Here is a 24,488-nt window from a genome sequence, read left to right as displayed (position 1 = left end):
CAATTAGTGGGTAGTTGAGAAGAATCGGCAGTGTCCAATATCTCTGGACTTTCTTCTTTCCCTGACAGGTAAGCCTGTTCTGTTAAAGATAATGCCTACTAATGTAGACTTCCATCTTCTTTTGATCCCGCATTTCCAATTTTTTTTTCTCTTTTACTTTTCTTGAATATTCAGTCTTGGAACCATAGAACTTTACAACATAGGCAATTTGACCCTCATGCTTATCTCGAGAGCAAATCAAAACTAATCCCTTCCTCTTAGCCCTTTTGCTTCAAAATATTTATCCAAGGTTCCCTTAAATGATGTAATGGTCTCTGTCTCAACTACGGCCATGTGGCAAAGGATTTTATGCTCTAACAACTCACTAAAGTCATTTCTCCTAATGCTTCCTTTTCGTGCTTGTTATTCTAGTCTCTGACTCGTTCTGTTTTACAGTTTATTTTATTTTTCACTCTTTGCTGCCAACTCCGCAGGCTTTTAAATTAAGCATACATTGAGTGTAGCCTTTTCGCCCTCTATTGAAGGAGGTGGCAGAATATTTTTTGTCTCAAACTTCCCCTTGAGTTTCTTCCTTTATTTGAGTAGCAAGGTTGTCACTATCATGTTGCATAGCGTATTTTCCTTATATTGAAACTTGTTGAACTTAATTTTACTGCTTATTTTTTTAAAAATGAATTGGAATAGCAGGAAACTTTAAAGATAAGCTTTAAATTCTCTACAGTAATCCTGCAAGTAATTTATAAGTATCTGATTAATGTCATTGTCTCTCTGGTTGTGTAATCCCAGCTATCCTATTATGCAATTGTTGCTGCCAGTTTAACCTTGTAACAGTTGTTGCAGCCTGCTATTCATCTGTGAAGCTCATGAAAGCCAACTATGAAATCAAATTGTCTAATTTGTACAGATTAATAGAAATTTCTTTGCAAGTTTGCCCTGAATTTCTGAGCACTACAATGTCAAGATTGTCCTGCTGTGCTCACTTTACTGCACAGAGTTGGTTAATTTCAAGCTGTTGATTTACTTTTGATTGGGATTTCAGTAAGGCGGTCTTAAGATCACATCTAAACTAATTTTCTTACTGTTTCACTTCTGAGCAAATAACTGAAACTGTTTTCTTCCTCCCTGGAGCAAAGTATTTCTTCAGTGATAGTAATATTGTTCTTGGTTATATTGTATGTAAAATTGTATTGTAGTTAAATTTGCTAACGATGCAAGATAGAAAAGCAAATTTTGAGGAGGATACAAAGAGTCTGCAAGGGCTGCAGATAGGTTAAGTGAGTGGACAAAAATTTGGCAAAGGGAGTATAACGAGGGAAAATGTGAGGTGGTCCACTTTGGCAGGAAGAATAGAAACGCCAAATACAATTTAAATAGAGAGACCACAGAAAGCTGTGGTACAGAGGGATCTGGGTGGCCTTGTACATGAATCATAAAAAGTTAGAATGCAGTTAAAGGAAGTAATTAGGAAGGCAAACAGAATGTTGGCCTTTATTGCAATGCGATTGGAGTATAAAATTAGGAAAGTCGATATAACTGTATAGAAACATAGAAAGTAGGAGCAGGAGTAGGCCATTCGGCCGTTCGAGCCTGCTCTACCATTCAATATGATCATGGCTGGTCCTCTATCTCAACCCCCTATTCCTGCTTTCTTTCCATACCCCTTGATGCCCCTAATATCCAAAAAGGTATCAATTTCTTTCTTGAATATACTCAGTGACCCTGCCTCCACAGCCTTCTGTGGTAGAGAATTCCACTGGCTGATGACCCTCTGAGTGAAGAAATTTTTCCTGGTCTCAGTCCTAAATGGCCTGCCTCATAACCCTGAGACTGTGGTCCCTGAGAGACTGGATAGGTAGGGGTTATTTTTCTTACAACAAAGAAGGCTGAGAGGTGACTTGATTGAGGCATACAAAATTATGAGGGGAATAGATAGAGTGGACAGGATAAAATTGTTTCCCTTGGTGGAGAATTCTAGAACCAGGGGGCATAGATTCAAGATAAGTGACAGAAGGTGTGGGGGGGCATGAGGAAGAACATTTTTACGCAGAGGGTAGTGGGTGTTTGGAATTCATTGCCTAAGTTGGTGGTAGAGGCAGAAACTCTAAACTCTTTTAAAAAGTACCTGGATCTGCACCTTAAGTGCTGTAAGCTGCAGGGCTATGGGCTGGGTGCAGGAAGGTGGGATTAGAAAGGGCACCTGGGTGTCCTCGGGCTGGCATGGACAAGATGGGCCAAATTGCCTCCTTCTGTGCTGTAACTTTTCTATGGTTCTAAACTCCCCAACCAAGGGAAACATCTTCCCTGCATCCAGTCTGCCTAGCCCTGTTAGAATTTTATACATTTCAATTAGATCCCCTTCTCATTTTTCTAAACTCTAGTGCATACAGGCCCAGTCGGACCAATCTCTCCTCATACGACGGTCCTGCCATTCCCAGTATCAGCCTAGTGAAGCTTTGCTGCACTCCCTCTATGGCAAGTATATCCTTTCTTAGGTAGGGAGACCAAAACTGCATGCAATACTCCAGCTGTGGTCTCAGCAAGGCCCTGTACAACTGCAGTAAGACATCCCTACTTCTGAACTCAAATCCTCTTGCAATGAAGGCCAACATACCATTTACCTTCCTAATTGCTTGCTGCACCTGCCTATTTACTTTCATTGACTGGTGTACAAGGACACCCAGATCCCTTTGTACATCCATATTTCCCAATATACCACCATTTAAATAATACTCTGTCTTTCTGTTTTTCACACCAAAGCATATAACTTCACATTTATCCAAGTTGTACTGCATCTGCCATGTTTGCCCACACACAACTTGTCTAAATCGCCCTGAAGCCTCCTTACAATGCACAACCCTGTCCAGTTTTGAGTCGTCAGCAAACTTGGAAATATTGCATTTGGTTCCCTCATCCAATATATATATATATATATAGTGAATAGCTGAGACCCAAGTACTGATCCCTGCGGTATACTACTAGACACTGCCTGCCATCTGGAAAAAGACCCATTTATTCTCACTCTGTTCCGGTCTTGTCAACCAATTCTCAATCCATGCCAGTATATTACCCCCAATCCCATGTGCTTCAATTTTGTCCACTAGCCTCTTATGTGGGACCTTATCAAAAGCCTTCTTGAAATCCAAATACACCACACCCACTGGCTCTACCTTATCTATTCTTCTAGTTACATCCTGAAAAAACTCCAGTAGATTAGTTAAGCATGATTTCCCTTCCATAAACCCATGCTGACTTTATCTAATCCCATTAATGCTTTCCATGTGTTCTGTTACCACGTCTTGAAAATAGACTCTCGCATTTTCCCCACTACTGATGTTAGGCTAACTGGTCTGTAATTCTGTTTTTTCTCTCCTTCCTTCCTTTAAATAGCCACCCTCCAATCTGTAGGAACTGCTCCAGAGTCTATAGAATTTTGGAAGATGACTACCAATGCATCCAATATTTCCAGGCCCACTTCCTTTAGTACTGTGGCATGTAGATTATCAGTTACTAATACTGATTTTCTTCAATTCCTCTCTCTTACTAGACCCTTGGTTCGCTAACATTTCTGGGAAATTATTTGTGTCCTCTTTTGTGAAGACGGAACCAAAACATGTGTTCAATTCTTCTGCCATTTCTTTATTCCCCATTATAATTTCCCCTGTTTATTTAGATTCATGGCCCTTAGTGAGACCATACCTAGAGTACTGTGTACAGTTTTGGTCACCTCACTTAAGGAAGGATATACTTTCGTTGGAAGTGGTTCAGAGAAGATTCACTAGGCTGATTCCTGGGGTGAAGGGGTTATCTTATGAGGAAAGGTTGAGCAAGTTGGGCTTATACTCATTGGAATTTAGAAGAATGAGAGGTGACTCTGTTGAAATAATATTAAAGGGGGTTTGCCAGGGTGGATGCCGAAAGGATGTTTTCCCACCTGGTAGAATCTAGAACTAGGGGACAGAGTTTCAAAATAAGAGGTGTCCCATTTAAGATGGAGATGAAGAGGAATTTCTTCTGAGGGTCATTCATGTTTACAAAAGTGGAGGCTGGATCATTGAGTATATTGAAGGCTGAATTAGACAGATTTTTGATTGACAAGGGAGTTGACGGTAATCGAGGACAGACAGGGAAGTGGAGTTAAGGCTGCAATTAAATCAGCCATGATCTTTTGAATGGCAGAGCAGGGTCAAGAAGCTGAATGGCTTTCTCCTATTTCATCATCTTGTTAGAAAGTAAAACTGATAGAATAATGGAGAAAAATGTAGAATTGGATATAATTAAAACTGACAAAACTATTAACATCTTGCATCATCAGTACTTAAAAACTTACAATTGGAAATTTGTGAATTTTGTATGGATCTAAAGGTAGCATTACTGAGTGCAATGAAAATCTTAATAGGCTGATAAGTGTACTCAAATACTGTGCAGTTTTGGTCGTCTTATTTAAGGAAGGATGTAAATGCATTGGAGGCAGTTCCGAGGTGGTTTATTAGATTGATACGTGGAATAAGCGTGTTGTCTTATGAGGAAAAGGTTGGACAGACTGGGCTTATTTACACTAGAGTTTAAAAGAGTGAGGGGTGACTTTATTGAAGTATATAAGATCCTGAACAGTCTCGACAACGTGGATGTGGACAGGATGTTTCCTCTTGAGTCCAGAATTAGGGGCATTGTTTTAAAATTAGGGGTTGCCCTTTCAGGACAGATGAGGAGAAATTTTTTTGAGAGTTGTGTGACTTTGGAACACTCTGCCTCGGAAGGCGGTGAAGGTGGGGTCATTGAATAATTTTAAGGTGGAGGTGGGTAGATTCTTGGAATCAAAGGTTCGCAGCAGCAGATAGGAATGTGGAATTCAAAACACAGATCAGCCATGATCTTATTGAATGGTGGAGCAGGCTCAAGGGGCCGAATGGCCAATTTCTGCTCCTATTTTGTATGTTCATAAGTGGCAAGTAACATTCGTGCCACACAAGTGCCAGGCAATGACCATCTTGAACAACAGAGACACTAACCATTTTCCCTTGACATTCAATAGCATTGCTATCACTGAATTCCCCACCACCCCCACTATCAACATCCTGGGGGCTGATCATTAACCAGAAACTTAACTGTACCAGCCATGTAAATACAAGAGCAGCTCAGAGATTAGAAATTCTGTGTTTAGCAGCACACCTCCTGACTCCCCACAGCTTGTCCTCCAACTACAAGGCACAAGTCAGGAGTGTAATGGAACACACTCCACTTCCTGATGAGTGCAACTCCAACAACACTGAAGAAGCTCAACACCATCCAGGACAAAGCAGCCCGCTTGATTAGCACCCCTTCCAAAAACATTTGCTCCCTCCACCACTGACGTACAGTGGCAGCAGTGTGTACCTCCTACAACACCCCATCCACCACCTTAAACATTCACTCCCTTCACCACCAGCGCACAACGTCAGCAATGTGTACCATAGGCAAGATGCATTGCAGCAGCTTGCCAATGCTCCTTCGAGAGCACCACCCAAACCCAGTGACCTGTACCACCTAGAAGGATGTGGCATAAGATGTATGGGAACACCGCCAAGTTCCCCTCAAAATTGCACACCATCCTGACTTGTCACTGTATTGCTGTTCCTTCACTGTCACGGGATCAAAATCCTGGATCACCCTCCCGAACAGCACTCTGGGTGTACCAACACCACATGAGTTGCAGGGGTTCAAGAAGTCACCTTGCCAGCGATGCCCACATCCCATGGATGAATTTTTCAAAATGCACTAATTCTGCTCTGAAGTGGCTGCTTAAAAGATGTTGAGTTCCTCATATGAGAGGGGCTGAGATTGGGAATTCAATCATTTAGAAAATTTCAGGTGCATCTGTGTTCCATCCTTCAGTGGTGCTGAATGTTCTGCATAACACCTATATTTCAGTTGTTGCCTTGACATCATCAGGAGCTTGTGATGCCTATTGACGGACCTTCCAACTTTACGTAATGTAATTACAAATCGCAAACGCTGCGTCAGTATCTGGTGCCTCTTGCTAGCTGCACACAAGTGATAATCAGTACTATCTTCCTCCTGTTGTCCCTTTTCAACCAACTTGTTCTGTGTTAATGCAATAATTTCAGAGCAATCCAAATTTTGTGCTTTTTAAAATTCATTTACAGGATGTGGGCGTCACTGGCTGGTCCAGCATTGATAGCCCATCCCTAATTTCCCTTGAGAAGGTGGTGGTGAGCTGCTTCAACTGCTGCAGTCTGTGGTGCAGGTACACCCACAGTGCTGTTGGGGAGGGTGTTCCAGGATTTTGGCCCAGCAATAGTGAAGGAACGGCGATATATTTCCAGATCAGGATGTTGAGTGGTTTGGAGGGGAACTTCTAGACGGTGGTGTTCCCATGTATCTGCTGCCTTGTTCTTCTAGATGGCAGCAGTCATGGATTTGGAAGGTGCTGCCTAAGGAGCCTTGGTGAGTTCCTGCAGTGTGTTTTGTAGATGGTACAGACTGCTGCCACTGTTCATCGGCGGTGGAGGGTGTGAATGTTTATGGATGGGGTGCCAATCAAGTGGGGTGCTTTGTCCTGGATAGTGGCAAGCTTCCTGAGTGTTGTTGGAGCTGCACACATCCAGGCAAGCAGGGAATATTCCATCACACTCCTGACTTGTGCCTTGTAGATGGTGGACAGGCTTTGGGGAGTGAGTTACTCGATGCTAGCCCAGTTCAGTTTCTGGTCAACGGTAAGCCCCAGGATGTTGATAGTTGGGGATTCAGCAATGGTAATGCCATTGAATGTCAGCGATTATAGTTAGATTCTCTCTTGTTGGAGATGATCATTGCCCGCCACTTGTGTGGTGTGAATATTATTTGCCATTTGCAACTTGGATATTGTCCAGGTCTTGCTGCATTTGAACGTGGACTGCTTCAGTATCTGAGGAGTCATGAATGGTGCTGAATGTTGTGCAATCATCAGCGACCATCCCCACTTATGACCTTATGATGGAAGGAAGGTCATTGATGAAGCAGCTGAAGAAGGTTGGGCCAAGGACACTACCCTGAGGAAATTCTGCAGTGATGTCCTAGACCTGAGACGATTGACCTCCAACAACCATAACCATCTTCCTTTGTGCTAGGTATGACTCCAACCAGTGGACAGTTTTCCCCCAATTCCCATTGACTCCAGTTTTTCTATGGCTCCTTGATGACACACTCGGTCAAATGCTCCCTTGATGTCACGGGCAGTGGCTCTCACCTCACCTCTGGAGTTCAGCTCTTTTTTGTCCATGTTTGAACCAAGGCTGTAATGAGATCAGAAGTTGAGTGACCCTGGTGGAACCCAAACTGGGCATCAGTGAGCAGGTTATTGCTGAGCAGATGCTGCTTGATAGCACTGTTGATGACCCCTTCCATCATTTTACCAGTGATCGAGAGTAGACAAATGGGGAGTTAATTGGCCCAGTTGGATTTTTCCTGCTTTTTGTGTACAGGACATAACTGGGCAAGTTTCCACATTGCTGGGTAGATGCCAGTGTTGGAGTTGTACTGGAACAGCTTGGCTAGGAGCTCGGCAAGTTCTGGAGCACAAGTCTTCAGTATTATTGCTGGAATATTGTCAGGGCCCATAGCCTTTGCAGTATCCAGTGCCTCAGCTGTTTCTTAATATCAAGTGGAGTGAATCGAATTGGCTGAAGTCTGGCATCTGTGATACTGGGGTCCTTCGGTGGAGGCAGAGATGGATCATCCACTCTGCACTTCTGGCTGAAGATTGTAGCAAATGCTTCAGCCTCATCTTTTGCACTGATGTGCTGGCCTCCTCCATCATTGAGGATGGGCATATTTGTGGAGCCTCTTCCTCCAGTGAGTTGTTTAATTATCCACCACCATTCACGACTGGATGTGGGAGGACTGCAGAGCTTGGATCTGTTGGTTGTGGAATTGCTTAGCTCTGTCTATCACTTGCGTGCCAAACAGCATAAGCAGTAAGTAGTCCTGTGTTGTAGCTTCACCAGGGTTTTTATTCATTCATGGGATGTGGGCTTTGCTGGCTGGGCCAGAATTTATTGCCCATCCCTAGTTGCGCTTGAGAAGGTTGTGCTTGAGAAGGTGGCGCTGAGCTGCCGCCTTGAACCGCTGCAGTCCATGAGTTTGATACCTCATTTTTAGGTATGCCTGGTGCTGCTCCTGGCATGCCCCTCTGCACTCTTCTTTGAACCAGGGTTGATCCCCTTTCTTGGTGGTAATGGTAGAGTGGGGGATATGCTGGACCATGAAGTTACAGATTGTGGTTAAGTGCAATTCTGCTGCTGCTCATGGCCCACAGTGCCTCATGGATGCCCAGTCTTGAGCTGCTAGATCTGTTTGAATTCTATCCCATTTAGCACAGTGGTAATGCCACATAGCACGATGAAGGGCATGCTCAGTGTGAAGACATGGCTTAGTCTCCACAATGACTCTGCAGTGGTCACTCCTACTGAAACTGTTATGAACATATGCATCTGCAGCAGGCAGTTTGATGAGGATGATGTCAAGATGTTTTTCCCTCTTGTTTGTTCCCTCATCACTTGCCACAGACCCAGTCTAGCAGCTGTGTCCTTTACAACTTGCCAGCTCAGTCTGCGGTGGTGCTACCGAGCCATTCTGGGTGATGGACATTGAAGACCGCCACCCAGAGTACATTCTGCGCCCTTGCCACCCTCAGTGCTTCCTCCAAGAGTTCAATATAGAGGAGTACTGATTCATCAGCTGAAGGGGGGGGTGGTACATGATAATCAGCATGAGGTTTCTTGCCCACGTTTGACCTAAATAGTTCCCCATTTTTGTGTCCAAAAGCTCTGATGTTCTATCAAGCCAATGTCATGTTATTTTATTTCTTGCTGTATGACCAGTGTTAACTAGTAGCCCAAGTATTCCCCTTATGGTTAGCTGCTCTGTCTTGTGGACACTGACGATCTTTACGGCATATTTTCCAGCCCCCTCCCAATGTGAGGTAAGCAAATTAAACCCTGAATAGGGCTATTCAGTCAACTGGAATAATGTGATGTCATTTAACAACTTCAAACATGCAGGCCAGTTTATGTAAACTCATTGCTGCAGCCACTATCTCTCTGAATCAGTTTCTCCACCATTGTATACTAATTGTTATACGGACATGGTACAATGCATCTGATGTAAAATCTGGATCCTCTGACTCATTGAGCAGCCTCACTATCACTTGCCTATGTTAAGAATGCAACGTTTTATAAGATGGCTATATTTTTAAATTGTCTCTTTGAATTCAAGGTAAGAAGGGATCATGTGACCTAGCTTTGCCCAGTGATAAGCCAATGTGACCTAGTTACCCATGGGGACAGGGTCCAGGTCAATTGCTATTGAAATGCACGTGCCAGGTTTAACACCTGGAAACAAAGGACAGAGCAGTGGCTTTGCCATGGTTAGACTTGCAGACTCTGAGGGAGATCTTTTCTGTACTTTGGAGTATTAGTTGTTTACTAAGTAATATCTAGTTGGTTGATTTTAGTTTGTCTGCTACAGTAACAGTCTTGAAACTTGAAATCTTGTCGTATGATTCCTTTAAGTCAGTCACTGGGAATTCAAATCTTTTTTTAAAAAAATAACTATTATTGATCTCTACTGGGATTGTAACAACTAAAATACTGCAATTTATTTTGGTGGTAATTGAGTGAGTGATTTAAACTGAGTACCCTGTCTGCCAAAACTGCTATGAAAATGAAAATTTGGAATGTAAATGAATTCTGGAACAAAAGGGCAGGTGAAGAGGGAAAACGAGGTTAATATTCTAAATGACAGGTCCTTCTTCATAGTCAACTGAACAGACCAAAACAGAGGGGAGGAGGGAAATGCATATAGGATAAGAGTGCAGAAATCCTTTGGAGATGTAGCTAATGGGTTTTAATAGCCTTATTAATAGATTTTTAAAACTATTTGGATGGTGAAAACTGTTGAATGAAATAGAAATTCTCATTTGGGCTGTACCTAGGCAGTAGATGAGTGAAATAGCTTTACCATAGAAGGGCACGTGACTAGGAAAAATCATGGGAAAAATGGAGTAGAAATCTAAAATCTGAAGCTGTTGAAGTCATTGTTCAAACCAGATGGCTAAACAGTGCTCAGAAGGAAAATAAGATACTGTTCCTGAAGTTTGCATTGAGATTGGCTAGAGTCAACTGGATTTCTTCAGCTCTGCTTGCTGTAAAAGACAGCTTTGTTTCAGCAGGCCTACAACTCCTGTGTACCAAACCTTAACCTTATGCTTGCAAAGAGTGGGAGGCTAACATGTCTGCCCCTTTATCACCATTATGCTATATGTAGGACAGGATACCTACTGTTTAATCTTTGTCATTTCAGTAGATGTAAAAACTACAAAACCAGACCGTACATTTCAAGATGAACTGCAAATTGTTTTAAAGAACCATACAAAAATTAAATTAGCAAACAAATGTAGCATTTTAATGCTTGAATACTGTTAATCGAAGTATTCATTGTTTTATATGGGTTGCTAACAACCTTAAAATAAAGGAAAAATCTAGGCCTCCGTGTCTAACAGTTGCAGTACATTGATCTGGCAAACATCTTTTGGTGCTTTTATGCAGCCTGGAGAGTTATCATTGATGTGAAATAACAAGCACATTTATTGAACAACTTCCATAAATGGTCTTTAATTCTGTGTTGTGTGAGCGACTGAACTAACTTAAGCTTCCTTTTGCACAAGCACAATGCAGATTCTGCGAGTATTTGAACACATGCCACGGGGCAAAGAGTGCTAATTCAAAAGAAAAGTTCAATACTTAAGTAGAAATGAAAGTTTCTTTCTTAATATTGGAATATCCCAAATGGGCCACATGTTGAACAGTTTGGCCTACGAATCCTGGCAGTTCATTTTTATTATGTACTTACACCTGTGCTTTGTACTGTCTGAAGAATAATAAGGAAGTTCTCTCCAGTATCTTGGCCAATATTTATTTATCGTTCAACCAACATCACCTAAAATAATAATAGATAATCTAAATGGTTACAGACAGGAGGGGGGTTAATTTAAAGAGCCCTGATTCCTCCCCTCGCCACCTGTCCATAAACAAAGGTGTTTTGATTTGCTTCCCCCTTTATAAGCGGTGTCATATTTCCCAACTCCTCTGTTTTGATGTGATCCAATTTCCTATTAGTAACCCCATAGCAAACTCGAGATAGGGCGAACTCAAGGGATAGTTTATTTGCACACATACAAACGCATGAAGAGGGTCGCAAAGTAGCCTCCTGTACACTCATACAATAAAAGAAGGATAGAGAAAAGAAAGATTTACAGGGCAAAGACCACAGAGAAAAGAATTATTTTTTCACGTGAGTCCAGAATCAAAGTCCAGTGAGGTATTCTGATGCTGTATAATTCACTTTTCCACTCGATGAGAGCATGCAGAGATGAATCAGTCTTGTAGACGATGGTACGTAAGTTCCAGTAGAAACAGTATAGATGGGTCAGGTATTCAAACCTGGGCAGAGCCCCTTCTCTGTGCTGTTGCTATTTAGATGGTAAAATGGCAGACTGAGCTTTGCAGCTCCACAAGGCAATATTACCAGTTCCACAAGCTAGGTCCATGTCACATGACTTCCACCTGTTGCAGTATAAAGGTGAGACTACTCAAGTCTGAGTGTTCCAGTAAGCAAGGTATTTCTTCAAGTTTACGCTGGAGAGGTCATCCTGGTTGCTTTTCCAAGGATCTCTGACAATACAAAGTCTGTGGCATAAGTTTATAGCCCTTGGTTCTCACATAGCAAAACGCTGTTTGTTACAACCCCCATCACTCATCACCGGCAATGCCTTAACACATATATCACTTAATCGAGAGTGGGGGTCTTCTGCAGATGTGCCTGTTATCTCAGTTTTGGCATTTGGCCTCGACAGGGATGCGTTTGTGTCTGGGGCTTAATGACTCCCTGTCTGTTTCTTTATCTCCTTAACACCTTGTTTGCACAAGCTGTGAAGGCCATTTGGTTTGCAGCTTGCAATTCTTTGTTAGTTCTCACAGTATTGACTATATTTCCCATCCATGTCTAGAAAGAGCTCTCATGGGTGCACTGGTCTACTTTATAAAGCTGTTAATATGCATAACTACATTTACCTATTTTTAAAGCTGTTAATGCACATCTTAATATCAGTTTTAATATCGAATTATTTCATTATTCCACTTCAGTCCCTCTCTCTGGACCCCTGGTCAAGCACTACCTGGCCCAGGAGGGACATTCCCAAGATCCTCTGCCCACCAGAAAACTCTAGGGATCCTACTAGAGTCCTGTGGGCTTCGGGCCTGCTACTTTACTGTTCTCTTGCGGCTTTGCCTAAGTCCTACTGACCTAAGCTAGGCCCTGAACCATTGTTTCATTAGATTGCAAAATCTCCGTAGATGTTCTCGATTTTGGTAATACCTGGAAGGGCAGTTTCAGTTGCATTGGATACTTGAGGTATAGCCTTTATTGGTCAGCATTACCATCTGTACTTGGGATACTGTCAGTCTCTGGTAACAGCAAATACAGAGACCAACTATTAAGACTGCAACAGATGCAACGGCTGCTGTCACCGTCCCTACATCCCACCAGTTATACTGCATTCTTGCCATCTTGATCCAATTACTGGCTAAGTCCTCCAATCTCCTAGCCAGATTCACCTGCACCCTTCACTCGTGATTGCCTGACAGCTTTGTTCCATAAACCTCCTGGTAGTGATCAGGGCCCTTTCCATTGCTACCTGAGCTATTCGATCCCAGGTGTCGTCGATGTTTAATGTACCATCCCACCACGGACTGAATACATAGCCAGTGAGGGCCCTGCCTGCAAGGTGAAGGTCCCCCGACAGTAAAGGAGTCCGTGATCTGTAAGCAGAAAGTGTGGTTATTGTCACACTCTAATCCTCCATATATGAATCCTGTCCTGTCTGTCAGAAAGCACCACTACATGGGTGATTTTGGACTGCCTTGAAGGCCCCTTTGAGAAGGTTAATCGACACCACAATGGCATAATTGTTACTGATGGGTTTCAGGGTATTGCAGGAGCAGATGATGTAATGTTGCGACTCAGTACAACATTCCCGTGTTGTCATTAGGAGGGTGCCATTCCGCCCTGGGACCGTCAACCCACAGGATCCTTCTTGTTACACCCACCCATCCTTTACCACTCCCAGGGATTCAAATTTATATCCCCCCCACCTCTGTTCTGTTTGTCTGTTCCTGTTGTATACTCATCAGAAATTTTGTCTCCCTTGCCTCCTGTCACGGGCAGTGTAACTAATTCCTATCGTTCTTCCTGTGAAGTCCTGAGCTAACATGTCACATGCCCTCCTCTTAGACTGTGAGTCAATCATATTAATGATTTCTAACCCACCGAGTATACCACCTCCCCTGAACTTGTATAGCTGCAATTTTTATTCAGTTCCCTGTGCTGCGAATCGCAGTGCTCCTGCGGTCTCCTTTGCTATCTGGGAAGCATAAGCGCTGTAACTTTTGTTTTGTCCAGTCAGCCAATAAGACCAGGTTGAGGTTACTCAAATTGTAGGTCCCCTCCAGCGTACCCATTGTAACATTTTGCTTTTGTAAAACATAAGTAAACAATTTCTGTTCCCTCTCATTGTGTGGAATTGTAAATTTCAACAGTGGCTTTATGTAGTTATGTGGCGCAGTGGTAGCATCCCTACCTCTGGGCCAGAAGCTCCAGGTTCAAGTCCTACTTCAGGACTTGATGACCATGGAAGGTGCATGCATAACATGGCCAAACAGGTTGATTATCATCCTCTAAATCCTTCTAATAAGCCTGATGGCAGGCGGTGAAAGCGGGAGCAGATGGCATTGGTAAACCACTGCAGTGCTTTGCCAAGCATAATCATGGACCAATCCAATGGAAGTCCATGGCCGCCAATGCCCTTTTGGGGCATGATAGCTGAAGGAGGGGGACCTTTTTGTTACAGACCTCTAAATTATTCCGAAAGATCCTTTTAGTTTATCAACTTGTGCTTTTCATGTAACTTGGTGTTTAGTAACTAAAATAACAGGTATACAGTAAGCAATGCTTCTATCCTCATCATCCACTGTAAACTGATTTATCAACTGCTTTTGCTAAGGTTTGCTAAGAAACACTTAGGCTGATTTGATACAAGTAACGATGAATTGAGAGTGTCTTTTTGTTTGTGCACCTAGGAAAAGGTAAACAGACAGAGAAAGGGCAGATCACTGCAGCAGCTGTTGCAGCTACCTGCATTGTTCCGACAAAAAAACAAAATGTTGTTGAGTTCTGTCTTGCGTGGGACATGCCCAAAATCTATTTTGGATCAAGGGAAAAGGAGCATGCAAGGTAAGAGAACTAAAAGAAAGGTGAAAAATTACATCCATTTTTCTGTGAATGTATTTTCTTTGACTAGGCTGGTGTGTTTTTTTTAACTAGCTTAGAACAATGAAAGGCCATCTTGCCCAGTTGGCTAAATCATCCGGTTCTACCCAGGTCACAATCTGCTGAGAGAAGGTTCTACAAGGTTTCTCTTTATCCTTTAACCCAAAATAAAATACTTAAGTTTACATAAAGTCACCTACTCTTCACTTGGCATGGCACTTCATAGAATCACGGAATTGTTAAAGCACAGAAGGATGCTGTTTGGCCCGTCGTGTCTTCACCAGCTGTCCTTATGAAAAATGCACCGAGTGCCATTCCCCTACCTTCTTTCTGTAATCATGCATGTGTTTCCATTTCAGATGATAATCCAACTCCCCTTGAATGCCTCAATTGAATCTGCCTCTGCTGCACTCTCATACAGCACATTCCAGATCTTAACCACTCACTTCATAAATAAGTTTCTCCTCTTATCTCCATTGATTCTTTTGCCAATGACCTTAAATCTTTGTCCTCTGATTCTCGATCCTTCCACCAATGGGAACTCTTATCCACTCTGTCCTGACTTCTTATGATCTTTGAATACCTCTATGAAATCTCCTCTCTACCTTCTCTTCAAGGGAAACAGCCCCAACTTCTCCAATCTATATAACTGAAGAACCTTATCCCTGGGACCATTCTCATGAATCTTTTCTGCACCTTCTACAATGCCTTCACATCTTTTCTAAAGTGTGGTGCCCAGAACTAGATGCAGCACTCCAGCTGAGGCTGAACCAGTGTTTTATACAAGTTTAAAATAACCACCTTGATCTTGTACCCTATTAATAAAGCTTACGGTACTGTATACTTTTAACTGCTCTCTCAAGCTGTCCTGCCACAATGACTTAAACACATATACACTCATTCTCTCTGCTCCTGCACCCATTCAGAATTGTACCCTTCATTTTATATTGTCTCTCCATGTTCTTCCTAACAAAATTGATCTCTTCATGTTTCTGCACATTGAACTTCATCTGCCAGCTGTTGGCCCACTTCACCAACTTGTCTTTGTCATTCTTAAGTTCTACACTATTTTCCTCACAGTTCACAATCACAGTGCTTCCAAGTTTTGTATCATCTGCAAATTTTGAAATTGTGGCCTGTACACCGGGGTCTAGATCATTAATTTATAGCAGGAAAAGCAAGGGTCACAACACCAACCCCTGGGGAACTCCACTACAAACCTTCCTCTAATCCAAAAACATCCATTAACCACTAACCACTACTCCTGTTTCCTGTTGCTCAGCCAATTTTCTATCTATGTTGCTATTGTCACTTTATTTCACGAGCTATAACTTTGCTCACAAGTCTGTTGTGTGACACTGTACCAAATGTCTTTTGGAAGTCTATGTACACCGCATTAACAGCATTACCTTCATCAACCCTCTCTGTTACCTCTTCACAAAACTCCAAGTTAGTTAACATGAGTTTCCTTTAAAAAATCCACACTGGCTTTCCTTAATTAACCCACATTTGTCAAGTATTAATTTTGCATCCAATTATTGTTTCTAAAAGCTTCCCCACCACTGAAGTTAAACTGACCGGCCTGTAGTTGCTGGGCTTATCCTTGCACCCTTTTGTTGAACAAGAGTGTAATATTTGCAATTCTTCAGCCCTCTGGCACCAGCCCTGAATCTAAGGAAAACTGGAAAATTATTGCCAGTGCTTCCACAATTTCTCCTTTCACTTTCCTCCATATCTTTGGATGTCATTCGGTTCTGGTGCCTTATCCACTTTAAGTACAGACAGCCTGTCCAATGCCACTACCTTATCAATTTTAAACCCTTCAATTGTCTGTTGTTCAATTGTTCTATTCAAGAAAATATGTTTTATGGAGAAGTTGATAATCCCTATCTGTCCTTGTAACTCTCAAGCCCAGCACTAAATTGATATTTATGCACTTTGTTTAAAAATTGATACTGCACTAATTGCTTTTGTTCCTCGTGGTCAAAGCTGGGGAGACTGTTTACATGTAAAGCATCAATTTCTCTTAATATTTTAAAACTTGAATATCTTCTGTCGTCTTCCACTTGAGAGCTAGATGCTCTCGTCTGGGCATTCCCTTGTGCTTAAATACACTTTTGAAATTAGGGTGTCCAGAATTATACTCAGTACTCCACGTATTTTCAAGATAGGGTAAGAAAAACCAGTTTGAATTTGGTAGTCAAAATCCCTTGAAATAATTCCTTTTGTTTTCCATTGGCCAAATGCTCCCACTGATTGCCAATAGTCCCACCAAAATCTTTGTTAATGGATACGTTATTACATGCATAATGTTCGTTCTGTCTCTTGACCAGCTACAGCCATGTACTGATCGATATGCATTTTACATTATCCTTGAGTCATCTAAAATTGTTGAGCCTATTGTCAGAACAAAACCTGTAAATTTTTTATTTGCATTGTAGCCAGCTGCACAAGACCTTGATTAGAGAACCCAGTAGCATTTTTGCAGAATATAAGTGCCTTAAATTAACCGAGGTATTATTACTTCCTTCTCCAGATCTGACCTAAACGTTCTGCAACCTTCAACTAAATGTATCATAAAAGTTCATGTTTATTTATCCTGTCAATAAAATATGCCATTGCTTGATGGGAATAATTTGAAGAGCAATTTAAGTTAGTAATTGTTATGTCAGATTGTATGTGATGTGGACTTCAACTGTTAAATCAACATTTAGGATAGAGTGCTACTGAAATTGCTACTTCAAACTACTTAATCACGTTGATTTTTAGTTGTTTCATTCAAATCTGTTTTGGGATTGTTTTTTGCATCACTAAGAGGATAGTAAAGCATTTTGATAGTAATGACTTGTGGCACATGTTAACTTCAGTTAAATTTTGTTTCTAGGTGGTACACGCGTTTTTTTGGGATGAGTGGAGAGGCTGCTCCTGCTATGAGTCACTACTCCTTAACACATTACAAACATTGGGAACAAAAGATTGATGATTGGCAGCATCCAATTTTAGAAAATGGGTAAATATTACAATACTAAACATAAGGAAAACTTGCATTTTAAACTTTACTGCTGAGTTTTATGGAAATAATTAACTTATCCGTTCCTTGATGTTTAATAAACTGCCTACAATCTGTTGTTTGCAAACAAGTGAAACAGTATGTATTGTCTAATTCTGTCCCCCATATGTGCAAGTTGTTATGCAAGCAGTTGATGGAATTTCTGCTGACAAAAATAAGAACTGCAACTTTACTCCAAAAATTTATGATCAACTTGAATATTGTTTTGAACATTGTGTTTCTGTATCTTTTTGAAGGAAGGGTTGAGTGCTGATCTCCTCAGAACCCGCACTTAAATCTTTTTGATCATCATTGTATGATGGAGCTAAATTGGTGAACATACAGTTGAAGTGGCATGTTCTTGTTTTGATTCTGCATTTATTGTCCAGACTGTTGTGTATATTGATCCTCGTTGGGCAACCCCTACTCTTGTAAAGTCCTGTGTTAGCGGCTGAATGAAGGACACGGGTGGTTCAGTATGTCCTGAAGGATAAACAAATGAAGTCTCACTTAAAACATATACTAGAAAGACTGTTGAACCACCTGTGTTTGAAAAATAGGGTTGAAATATAAGGTAAGTGAAGGCAGCCAAAAGGAAAGGGAAATATCACTCTCTGAACTTTCAGGTCTTGTTGGAATAAACTAAATAACCTTGTAATTATAGGGCTTTGTTTTCTCAACTGCTATTTTGTTCCCTCAATCTTCTCTTTATCCCACTATAAGAGAGATTACTAGTTCTTCCTTGAGTGAAGTTCAGGGACAGCAGGTATCATTTATTACCTTATCCAAACAACCTATTCTTTGTTTTAGCCCAGACTGTGAATTTTGTCAAGTGCGGAAAACAGCAAACTTGAATCTATTTATGTCCTTCCCTGATGTCTCTGTCACAAACTTTCCAGCATGGGATCAATGGATTGTAACCTGGAACAAGAGTTCATTTTTCCCTTTCACTTAGTCTAAGATTAGCTAATTCAACACAGTGCATCAACCCGCTAAACTATCAGGGAAGCTGCAGTCTTTATTTTTTTTTAAAGTCTAATTATACTTCTGAGTAATTTGCATGCCTGTTGACTGATAATTACAGAAGAAGTCTGGCAAGTGGCGAATAGTATAAATGAGAACAAATGTGTAGAGCAAATGTCAAAACAGTTTGTGGGTGATTGGGGGAGGTGCTGAGGAAAGAGTGGAAATAAACCTATACTCTATACTCCATAGAACACTGCAGATTAGGAGTGCTTCCCTCAAGATCCTGAGTTCAAGAAAGATCTATAAGTAGCAAAAACATTAGTATTCTATATTATAACCTCTGTCCCAAGGAGCCAGTTCAGTCCCTTTGCCACACCAGCCAAGATCTTGCATGGAAAAATTGTATTTTTGGAATCCTGCTATTGGCTAAATATAACTTTATATTTGTACTTTAATGAAGTTTTATAATTTTGAATAGATTGATATTTGCAAATTGTTAAATTGTAAGTACTATCTTTGTTTTTTTAAAGAAGACAAAATTTGAAGTCCTCCAGAAATTAATTCTGCCTCTCCTGTTTTGCAATTAAAGCCAGATTGAATGCCCACTTTATTTAAAGGTTACTGCTCTACTTATGAATATTTTCTTTATTGACTTAAGCACATTTTTTTGTGGAAATGACCATTTACACTACTGGTTTTAGACATTTTGGTCACCAAAAGCAAATCATTTTTTTAACCTAAAACTTTGTAAATTTGGGGTCCTGGTGCTCACATTTTCCTGTTCCTATTAATTTTACAGCCAATTACCTGACTGGTACAAGTCAGCCTTATTTAATGAACTGTACTTCATATCTGACGGAGGGACAATTTGGCTTCAAGTGACTGATGATTTAAATATAACAAATGGCTTGATTATTCAGAAGGACGGGCTTCCACCTCTACCTAAAGTGCTGAAGGAGTATGGACGGTTTGCATATTTAGAAGGTATATCTACTGCTGACAATGTACAGTATCATTCTGTGTGTGTATGTACACAACAACCAGGTTTCCCTCTGGCCATCATCACTTATGTGAACTGCTTTAAAGTTATCAGCTTTTGGAGACTAATCCAATCATTGATTTCCACATAAATCTCAGCATTAAACTAGACCAGAAGTTTGATGGTGTTTTATTTTCCGAACAGTTCAGAATTAAATAGTCTAGAACAAAGAAAGAAACGTACAGCACAGGAACAGGCCCTTCGGCCCTCCAAGCCTGCGCCAATCATATTGCCCGTCAACTAAAACATTTTGCACTTCCAGGGTCCAATTCCCTCTATTCCCATCCTATTCATGTATTTGTCAAGCTGCCTCTTAAACACCACTATCGTACCTGCTTCCACCACCTCCTCTGGCAGCGAATTCCAGACACTCACTACCCTCTGTGTAAAAAAACTTGCCCCGCACATCACCTTTATAGTTTTCTCCTCTCACCTTACATCTATGTCCCCTAGTAATTGACTCTTCCACCCTGGGAAAAAGTTTCTGACTATCTACTCTGTCCATGCCACTCATAATTTTGTAAATTTCTATCAAGTCGCCCCTCAATCTCCGTCGCTCTAGTGAGAACAATCCGAGTTTCTCCAACCTCTCCTCATAGCTAATAACCTCCAGACCAGGCAGCATCCTGGTAAACCTCCTCTGCACCCTCTCCAACGCCTCCATATCCTTCTGGTAATGTGCTGACCAGAAATGCACGCAATATTCCAAGTGTGGCCTAACCAAGGTTCTATACAGCTGCAGCATGACTTCCCAGCTTTTATACTCAATACCCCTGCCAATGAAGGCAAGCATGCCATATGCCTTCCTGACTACCTTATCAACCTGCGTTGCCACTTTCAGTGACCTGTGGACCTGTACACCCAGATCCCTCTGCCCGTCGATGCACTTAAGGGTTCTGCCATTTACTGTGTAATTCCTGCCTGTATTAGACCTTCCAAAATGCATTACCTCGCATTTGTCCGGATTAAACTCCATCTGCCATTTCTCCGCCCAAGTCTCCAACCGATCTATATCCCGTTGTATCCTTTGACAATCCTCTTCACTATCTGCAACTCCTCCAACCTTGGTGTCGTCTGCAAACTTACTAATTAGCCCAGTTACATTTTCCTCCAAATCATTTATGTATACCACAAACAGCAAAGGTCCCAGCACTGATTCCTATGGAACTCCACTAGACACAGCTCTCCATTCAGAAAAGCGCCTTTCCACTGCTACCCTCTGTCTTCTATGACCAAGCCAATTCTGTATCCATCCTGCCAGCTCACCTCTGATCCCGTGCGACTTTACCTTCTGTACCAGTCTGCCATGAGGGATCTTGTCAAAGGCCTTACTGAAATCCATGCATATAACATCCATTGCCCTTCCATCGTCGATCATCTTTGTCACTTCTTCGAAAAACTCGATCAAGCTAGTGAAACACGACCTCCCCTTCACAAAACCATGCTGCCTCTCACTAAAACGCCCATTTGCTTCCAATTGGTAGTAAATCCTGTCACGAAGAATCTTCTCCAATAACTTCCCTACCACTGACGTAAGGCTCACCGGCCTGTAATTTCCTGGATTATCCCTGCTACCCTTCTTAAACTTAATTTTAAATAAATTGGGCAATTGACCAAATGAATGTTTTGAAATGATATGTGAAAAGGGCTTTGTTGACAAGTAAGTGATTCTGTTATTCTCTCAATTTTGGATGTAGTCTCGTAAAATCCAGTGAATTGACCCAAAATGTATGCGTGGGAAGAACCTGCTAAATGATCTACTGTTCTTTGCCACTGAAATGACTATTCAGTTATGTGTGTAATGAATCATGTGCTGTAGAGAGTGTCAATTGTTTCTCTCTTGCATTGTTAGGACAGGAGTATCGAATGTACAATACATATGATGTTCATTTTTATGCATCATTTGCATTAATTATGCTATGGCCCAAACTGGAACTTAGTCTGCAGTATGATATTGGTAAGTAATATCAACTCTCTTTGGCGTAACTTTCAGAAACTGAACTATTTTAAACTTTATGGGCTAGAATAATTACCTGGATTTGAGAGTTACCAAATATTCATAAGACCACTGCAATGCAAATGGTATTTGTTCAGGGGATCAATATTCCAGTGAGCAGCATTTGGCTAACTATAATGCTTTAATTGCACAGTTGAATTCCTTTAGTTCCATGAGCTATTTTATCATATTTATAACATACTAATGCTAGGTTTAACCATTAATCTTGTAAATTTTATGTTTCCTGGGCATTTACATTGCAACTGAAAAAAAATAATTTTCAGAACCAGCCCTATCAATATATATTTTTATCTGACTGGCTATTAATGTGAAACAGCGATTTGAAATAGCTTTGTGTATTATATCAGCATTATCACCTAAACGAGAGTTCAATTCCTACAATGGAGTGATGCACTCATAGGTGACATCCTTCAGGTGCGACAATAAACTGAGAGCCTCTTTGTTCAGAAGGACGCTAAAGATCCCATAGCACAGTTCAAGGAAGAACAGGAAGTTTCTAGCCAACTTCTCCCTTCAGCCAAAAACACCAAACCTTTATTCACCCCATTGCTATTTCCAAGATTTTGCTGTGCTCAGATTGGCTGCTTCATTTGCATATCTAACAGTTACTGCATTGCAAAAGAAATTTATGTGCAGTGCATTTCTAGATTTTTAAATATTTGACATGGGACACATTTCTCAATATGTGTTAAATTGATGCCAGTAAGTTAAATTAATTTAGGAGGTGGGTGGGGAAGAGCTGTTAAATCCACACAATAAGGGTTTCTGAAAGTGCAGGGTAGATCCAGATGAAGCATTTGTCAGAACGAAGCTTCTTGTGTATCCTATCTGTTTGACACAATGGAGTTCTTTAATACATTCTGTTGACCTTTACGTGTAATGTGCTGGAAAGACTATATTTGATTGGCAGCTGAACCTGTCAATCTTTCCAACCATGTTAGGAGGTTCATAAATCAGATTTTTGGTGTGCTGTCTTGCTTGGACCATCAAACAGTGTGAGGAAATTTGACATGACTAAGATACCGAAGGAGCAATCTTTGTTCCTTGCATTAGAGTTAACTACATACAAGTACGATATTGAAACATGCTGTTTAACTCACCCACTTGCTGTTCAAGTTTTCACTCCAAGCATTCCCGTATGTTTTCAGCCCCTTTTAGATTTGTTAGATTAACACATTAACAGAGGTAGTGGGGTCTGATTTGTTGCTTTGTATGTTACAAGGAGCATGATGAAATAAATTGAAACTCATTGTATTCTGTATGTTTAATTATAACTTAAACCAATTCGTGTTTCATGTCTCCCTCCAGGAAGATGGGAGAAATGCATGAGGGCACATGTAATCACATTATTGACACAATGAGGGGCTTCATTGTCATGAGCCCCATGTTACACAATTGCATGATTAGACTTTGAGATCGAAAGTAAACTCTCAATTGTAAGGAATGTGGTTTCCATCAGTGGAAGAGACTGCTGACGCTGAACCTGAGAGGATATTGTGCAAATCCAAAATTTGTAACATTTCAGATTTTATGGGGTTATTATTCGGCAAATTTATGTGGAGTATTAAAAATTCATAGTAAATGTATCTTTTTTTTAGCTGCTGCTGTAATGAAGGAGGACAATACACAGCGCATACACCTGATGAATGGTAGATTGGCAAAAGTGAATACAGCAAATGTAGTCCCACATGATATTGGAGACCCAGGTGAGATTTTGTTTGTTTTTACGTCAAAATTGAACTTTAATTTTGCTCCTGTTCCATGTTCGCAAAATACATTGGCTTTTTTTTCTCACATCAAAGTGTACTTTAAAGAATACTTGTCTTTTAAAGGATGGTAATATCTTGTATTGCTGTTTAATTTGGCAGCATTTTATTGTTCTCCCTAGCTGGAGATCTGCATATAGGCCTCTGCAACTGCTTTTCTATTATCAGTGTTACGTTTATTTTAACATATTGATACCAATAGGAAAAAAATCTAAATTTCAGGCATGTGTACCAGAGTTATTTAATAATAGAATCTCGAATGTTAGTGCACATGCCTGTGCCAATATTGGTACAAGCTTCCGAACTGGAGCCAATTTTCCTAATTCCATTTCCCTACTCTCTTCCAGTGCCATCTAATATTTTCTTCAAGTGCTTATTTAATATTCCTCCTGAAATACTGTGGCTGCTTGTAGTCTATAGTCTAATAATTTGAATGAAAAAAATCTATCTTCCTTTTAAACTATTATATTTATGGCCTGTTGCTCGTTGACCCTGATTTTTCAGTCAGCATTGGAGGAAAAGCGCTCTCCGTTCATGATGCTTACAGCTGCCTACTGATGTTGAATGTCTGTCATCAGGCATCTGATCCAGCACAGCACACTCTACTGTAGATGTGCAGAGTGTGTGAGTCTCTTCAACCTAGCAGATTGAAGAAGCTCATTGAGACACAGACTAAACAGCACCCCTAGCACAGCTACAACTCTAGAATCTACCCTGCTGTGTGGAAAATTGCCCAGGTATGTCCTGTACAGGACAAATCAAACCCCACCAACTACCTCCCCATCAGTCTACTCGCGATCATCAATAAAGTAATGGAAGGGGTCATCAACACTGCTATTAAGCAGCACTTGCTTAGCAATAACCTACTCACTGATGCCCAGTTTGGGTTCTGCTGGGGTCACTTAGCTCCTGACCTCATTACAGCTTCGGTTCAAACATGGGCAAAAGAGCTGAACTCCGGGGTAAGGCAAGAGTGACTGCCCTTGACATCAAGACTGCATTTGGCTGAGTGTGGCATCAAGGGGCCCTAGCAAAACTGGAGTCAATGGGAATCTGGGGGGAAAACTCCCCACTGGTTGGAGTCATACTTAGCACAAAGGAAGATAGTTGTGGTTGGGAGATCAGTCATCTCAGTTCCTGGACATCACTGCAGGAGTTCCACAGGGTAGTGTCCTCAGCCCAACCATCTTCAGCTGCTTCATCAATGACCTTCCGTCCATCATAAGGTCAGAAATGGGGATGTTTGCTGATCATTGCACAATGTTCAGCACCATTCGCGACTCCTCAGAT

The 24,488-nt window shown here is 41.2% G+C and overlaps 1 protein-coding gene across 2 annotated transcripts in view; it reads left to right on the top strand.

Annotated features, from left to right (window-relative positions):
* gba2 (glucosidase, beta (bile acid) 2) overlaps positions 1-24,488 on the top strand; it is a 95,987-nt gene that overhangs the window by 43,034 nt on the left and 28,465 nt on the right. For both annotated transcript variants that reach the window (XM_078550886.1, XM_078550891.1), the window contains 5 exons: positions 14,172-14,325; positions 17,246-17,371; positions 19,176-19,360; positions 21,268-21,372; positions 23,031-23,138. In XM_078550886.1, the coding sequence (XP_078407012.1) occupies positions 14,172-14,325; positions 17,246-17,371; positions 19,176-19,360; positions 21,268-21,372; positions 23,031-23,138 (678 nt within the window). The remainder of the gene's footprint in view (positions 1-14,171; positions 14,326-17,245; positions 17,372-19,175; positions 19,361-21,267; positions 21,373-23,030; positions 23,139-24,488) is intronic.

The sequence above is a fragment of the Cetorhinus maximus genome, chromosome 1 (assembly GCF_964194155.1).
Source record: "Cetorhinus maximus chromosome 1, sCetMax3.hap1.1, whole genome shotgun sequence".
Taxonomy (NCBI): Eukaryota; Metazoa; Chordata; class Chondrichthyes; order Lamniformes; family Cetorhinidae; genus Cetorhinus; species Cetorhinus maximus.
This window is presented reverse-complemented; position numbering and strand designations above follow the sequence as displayed.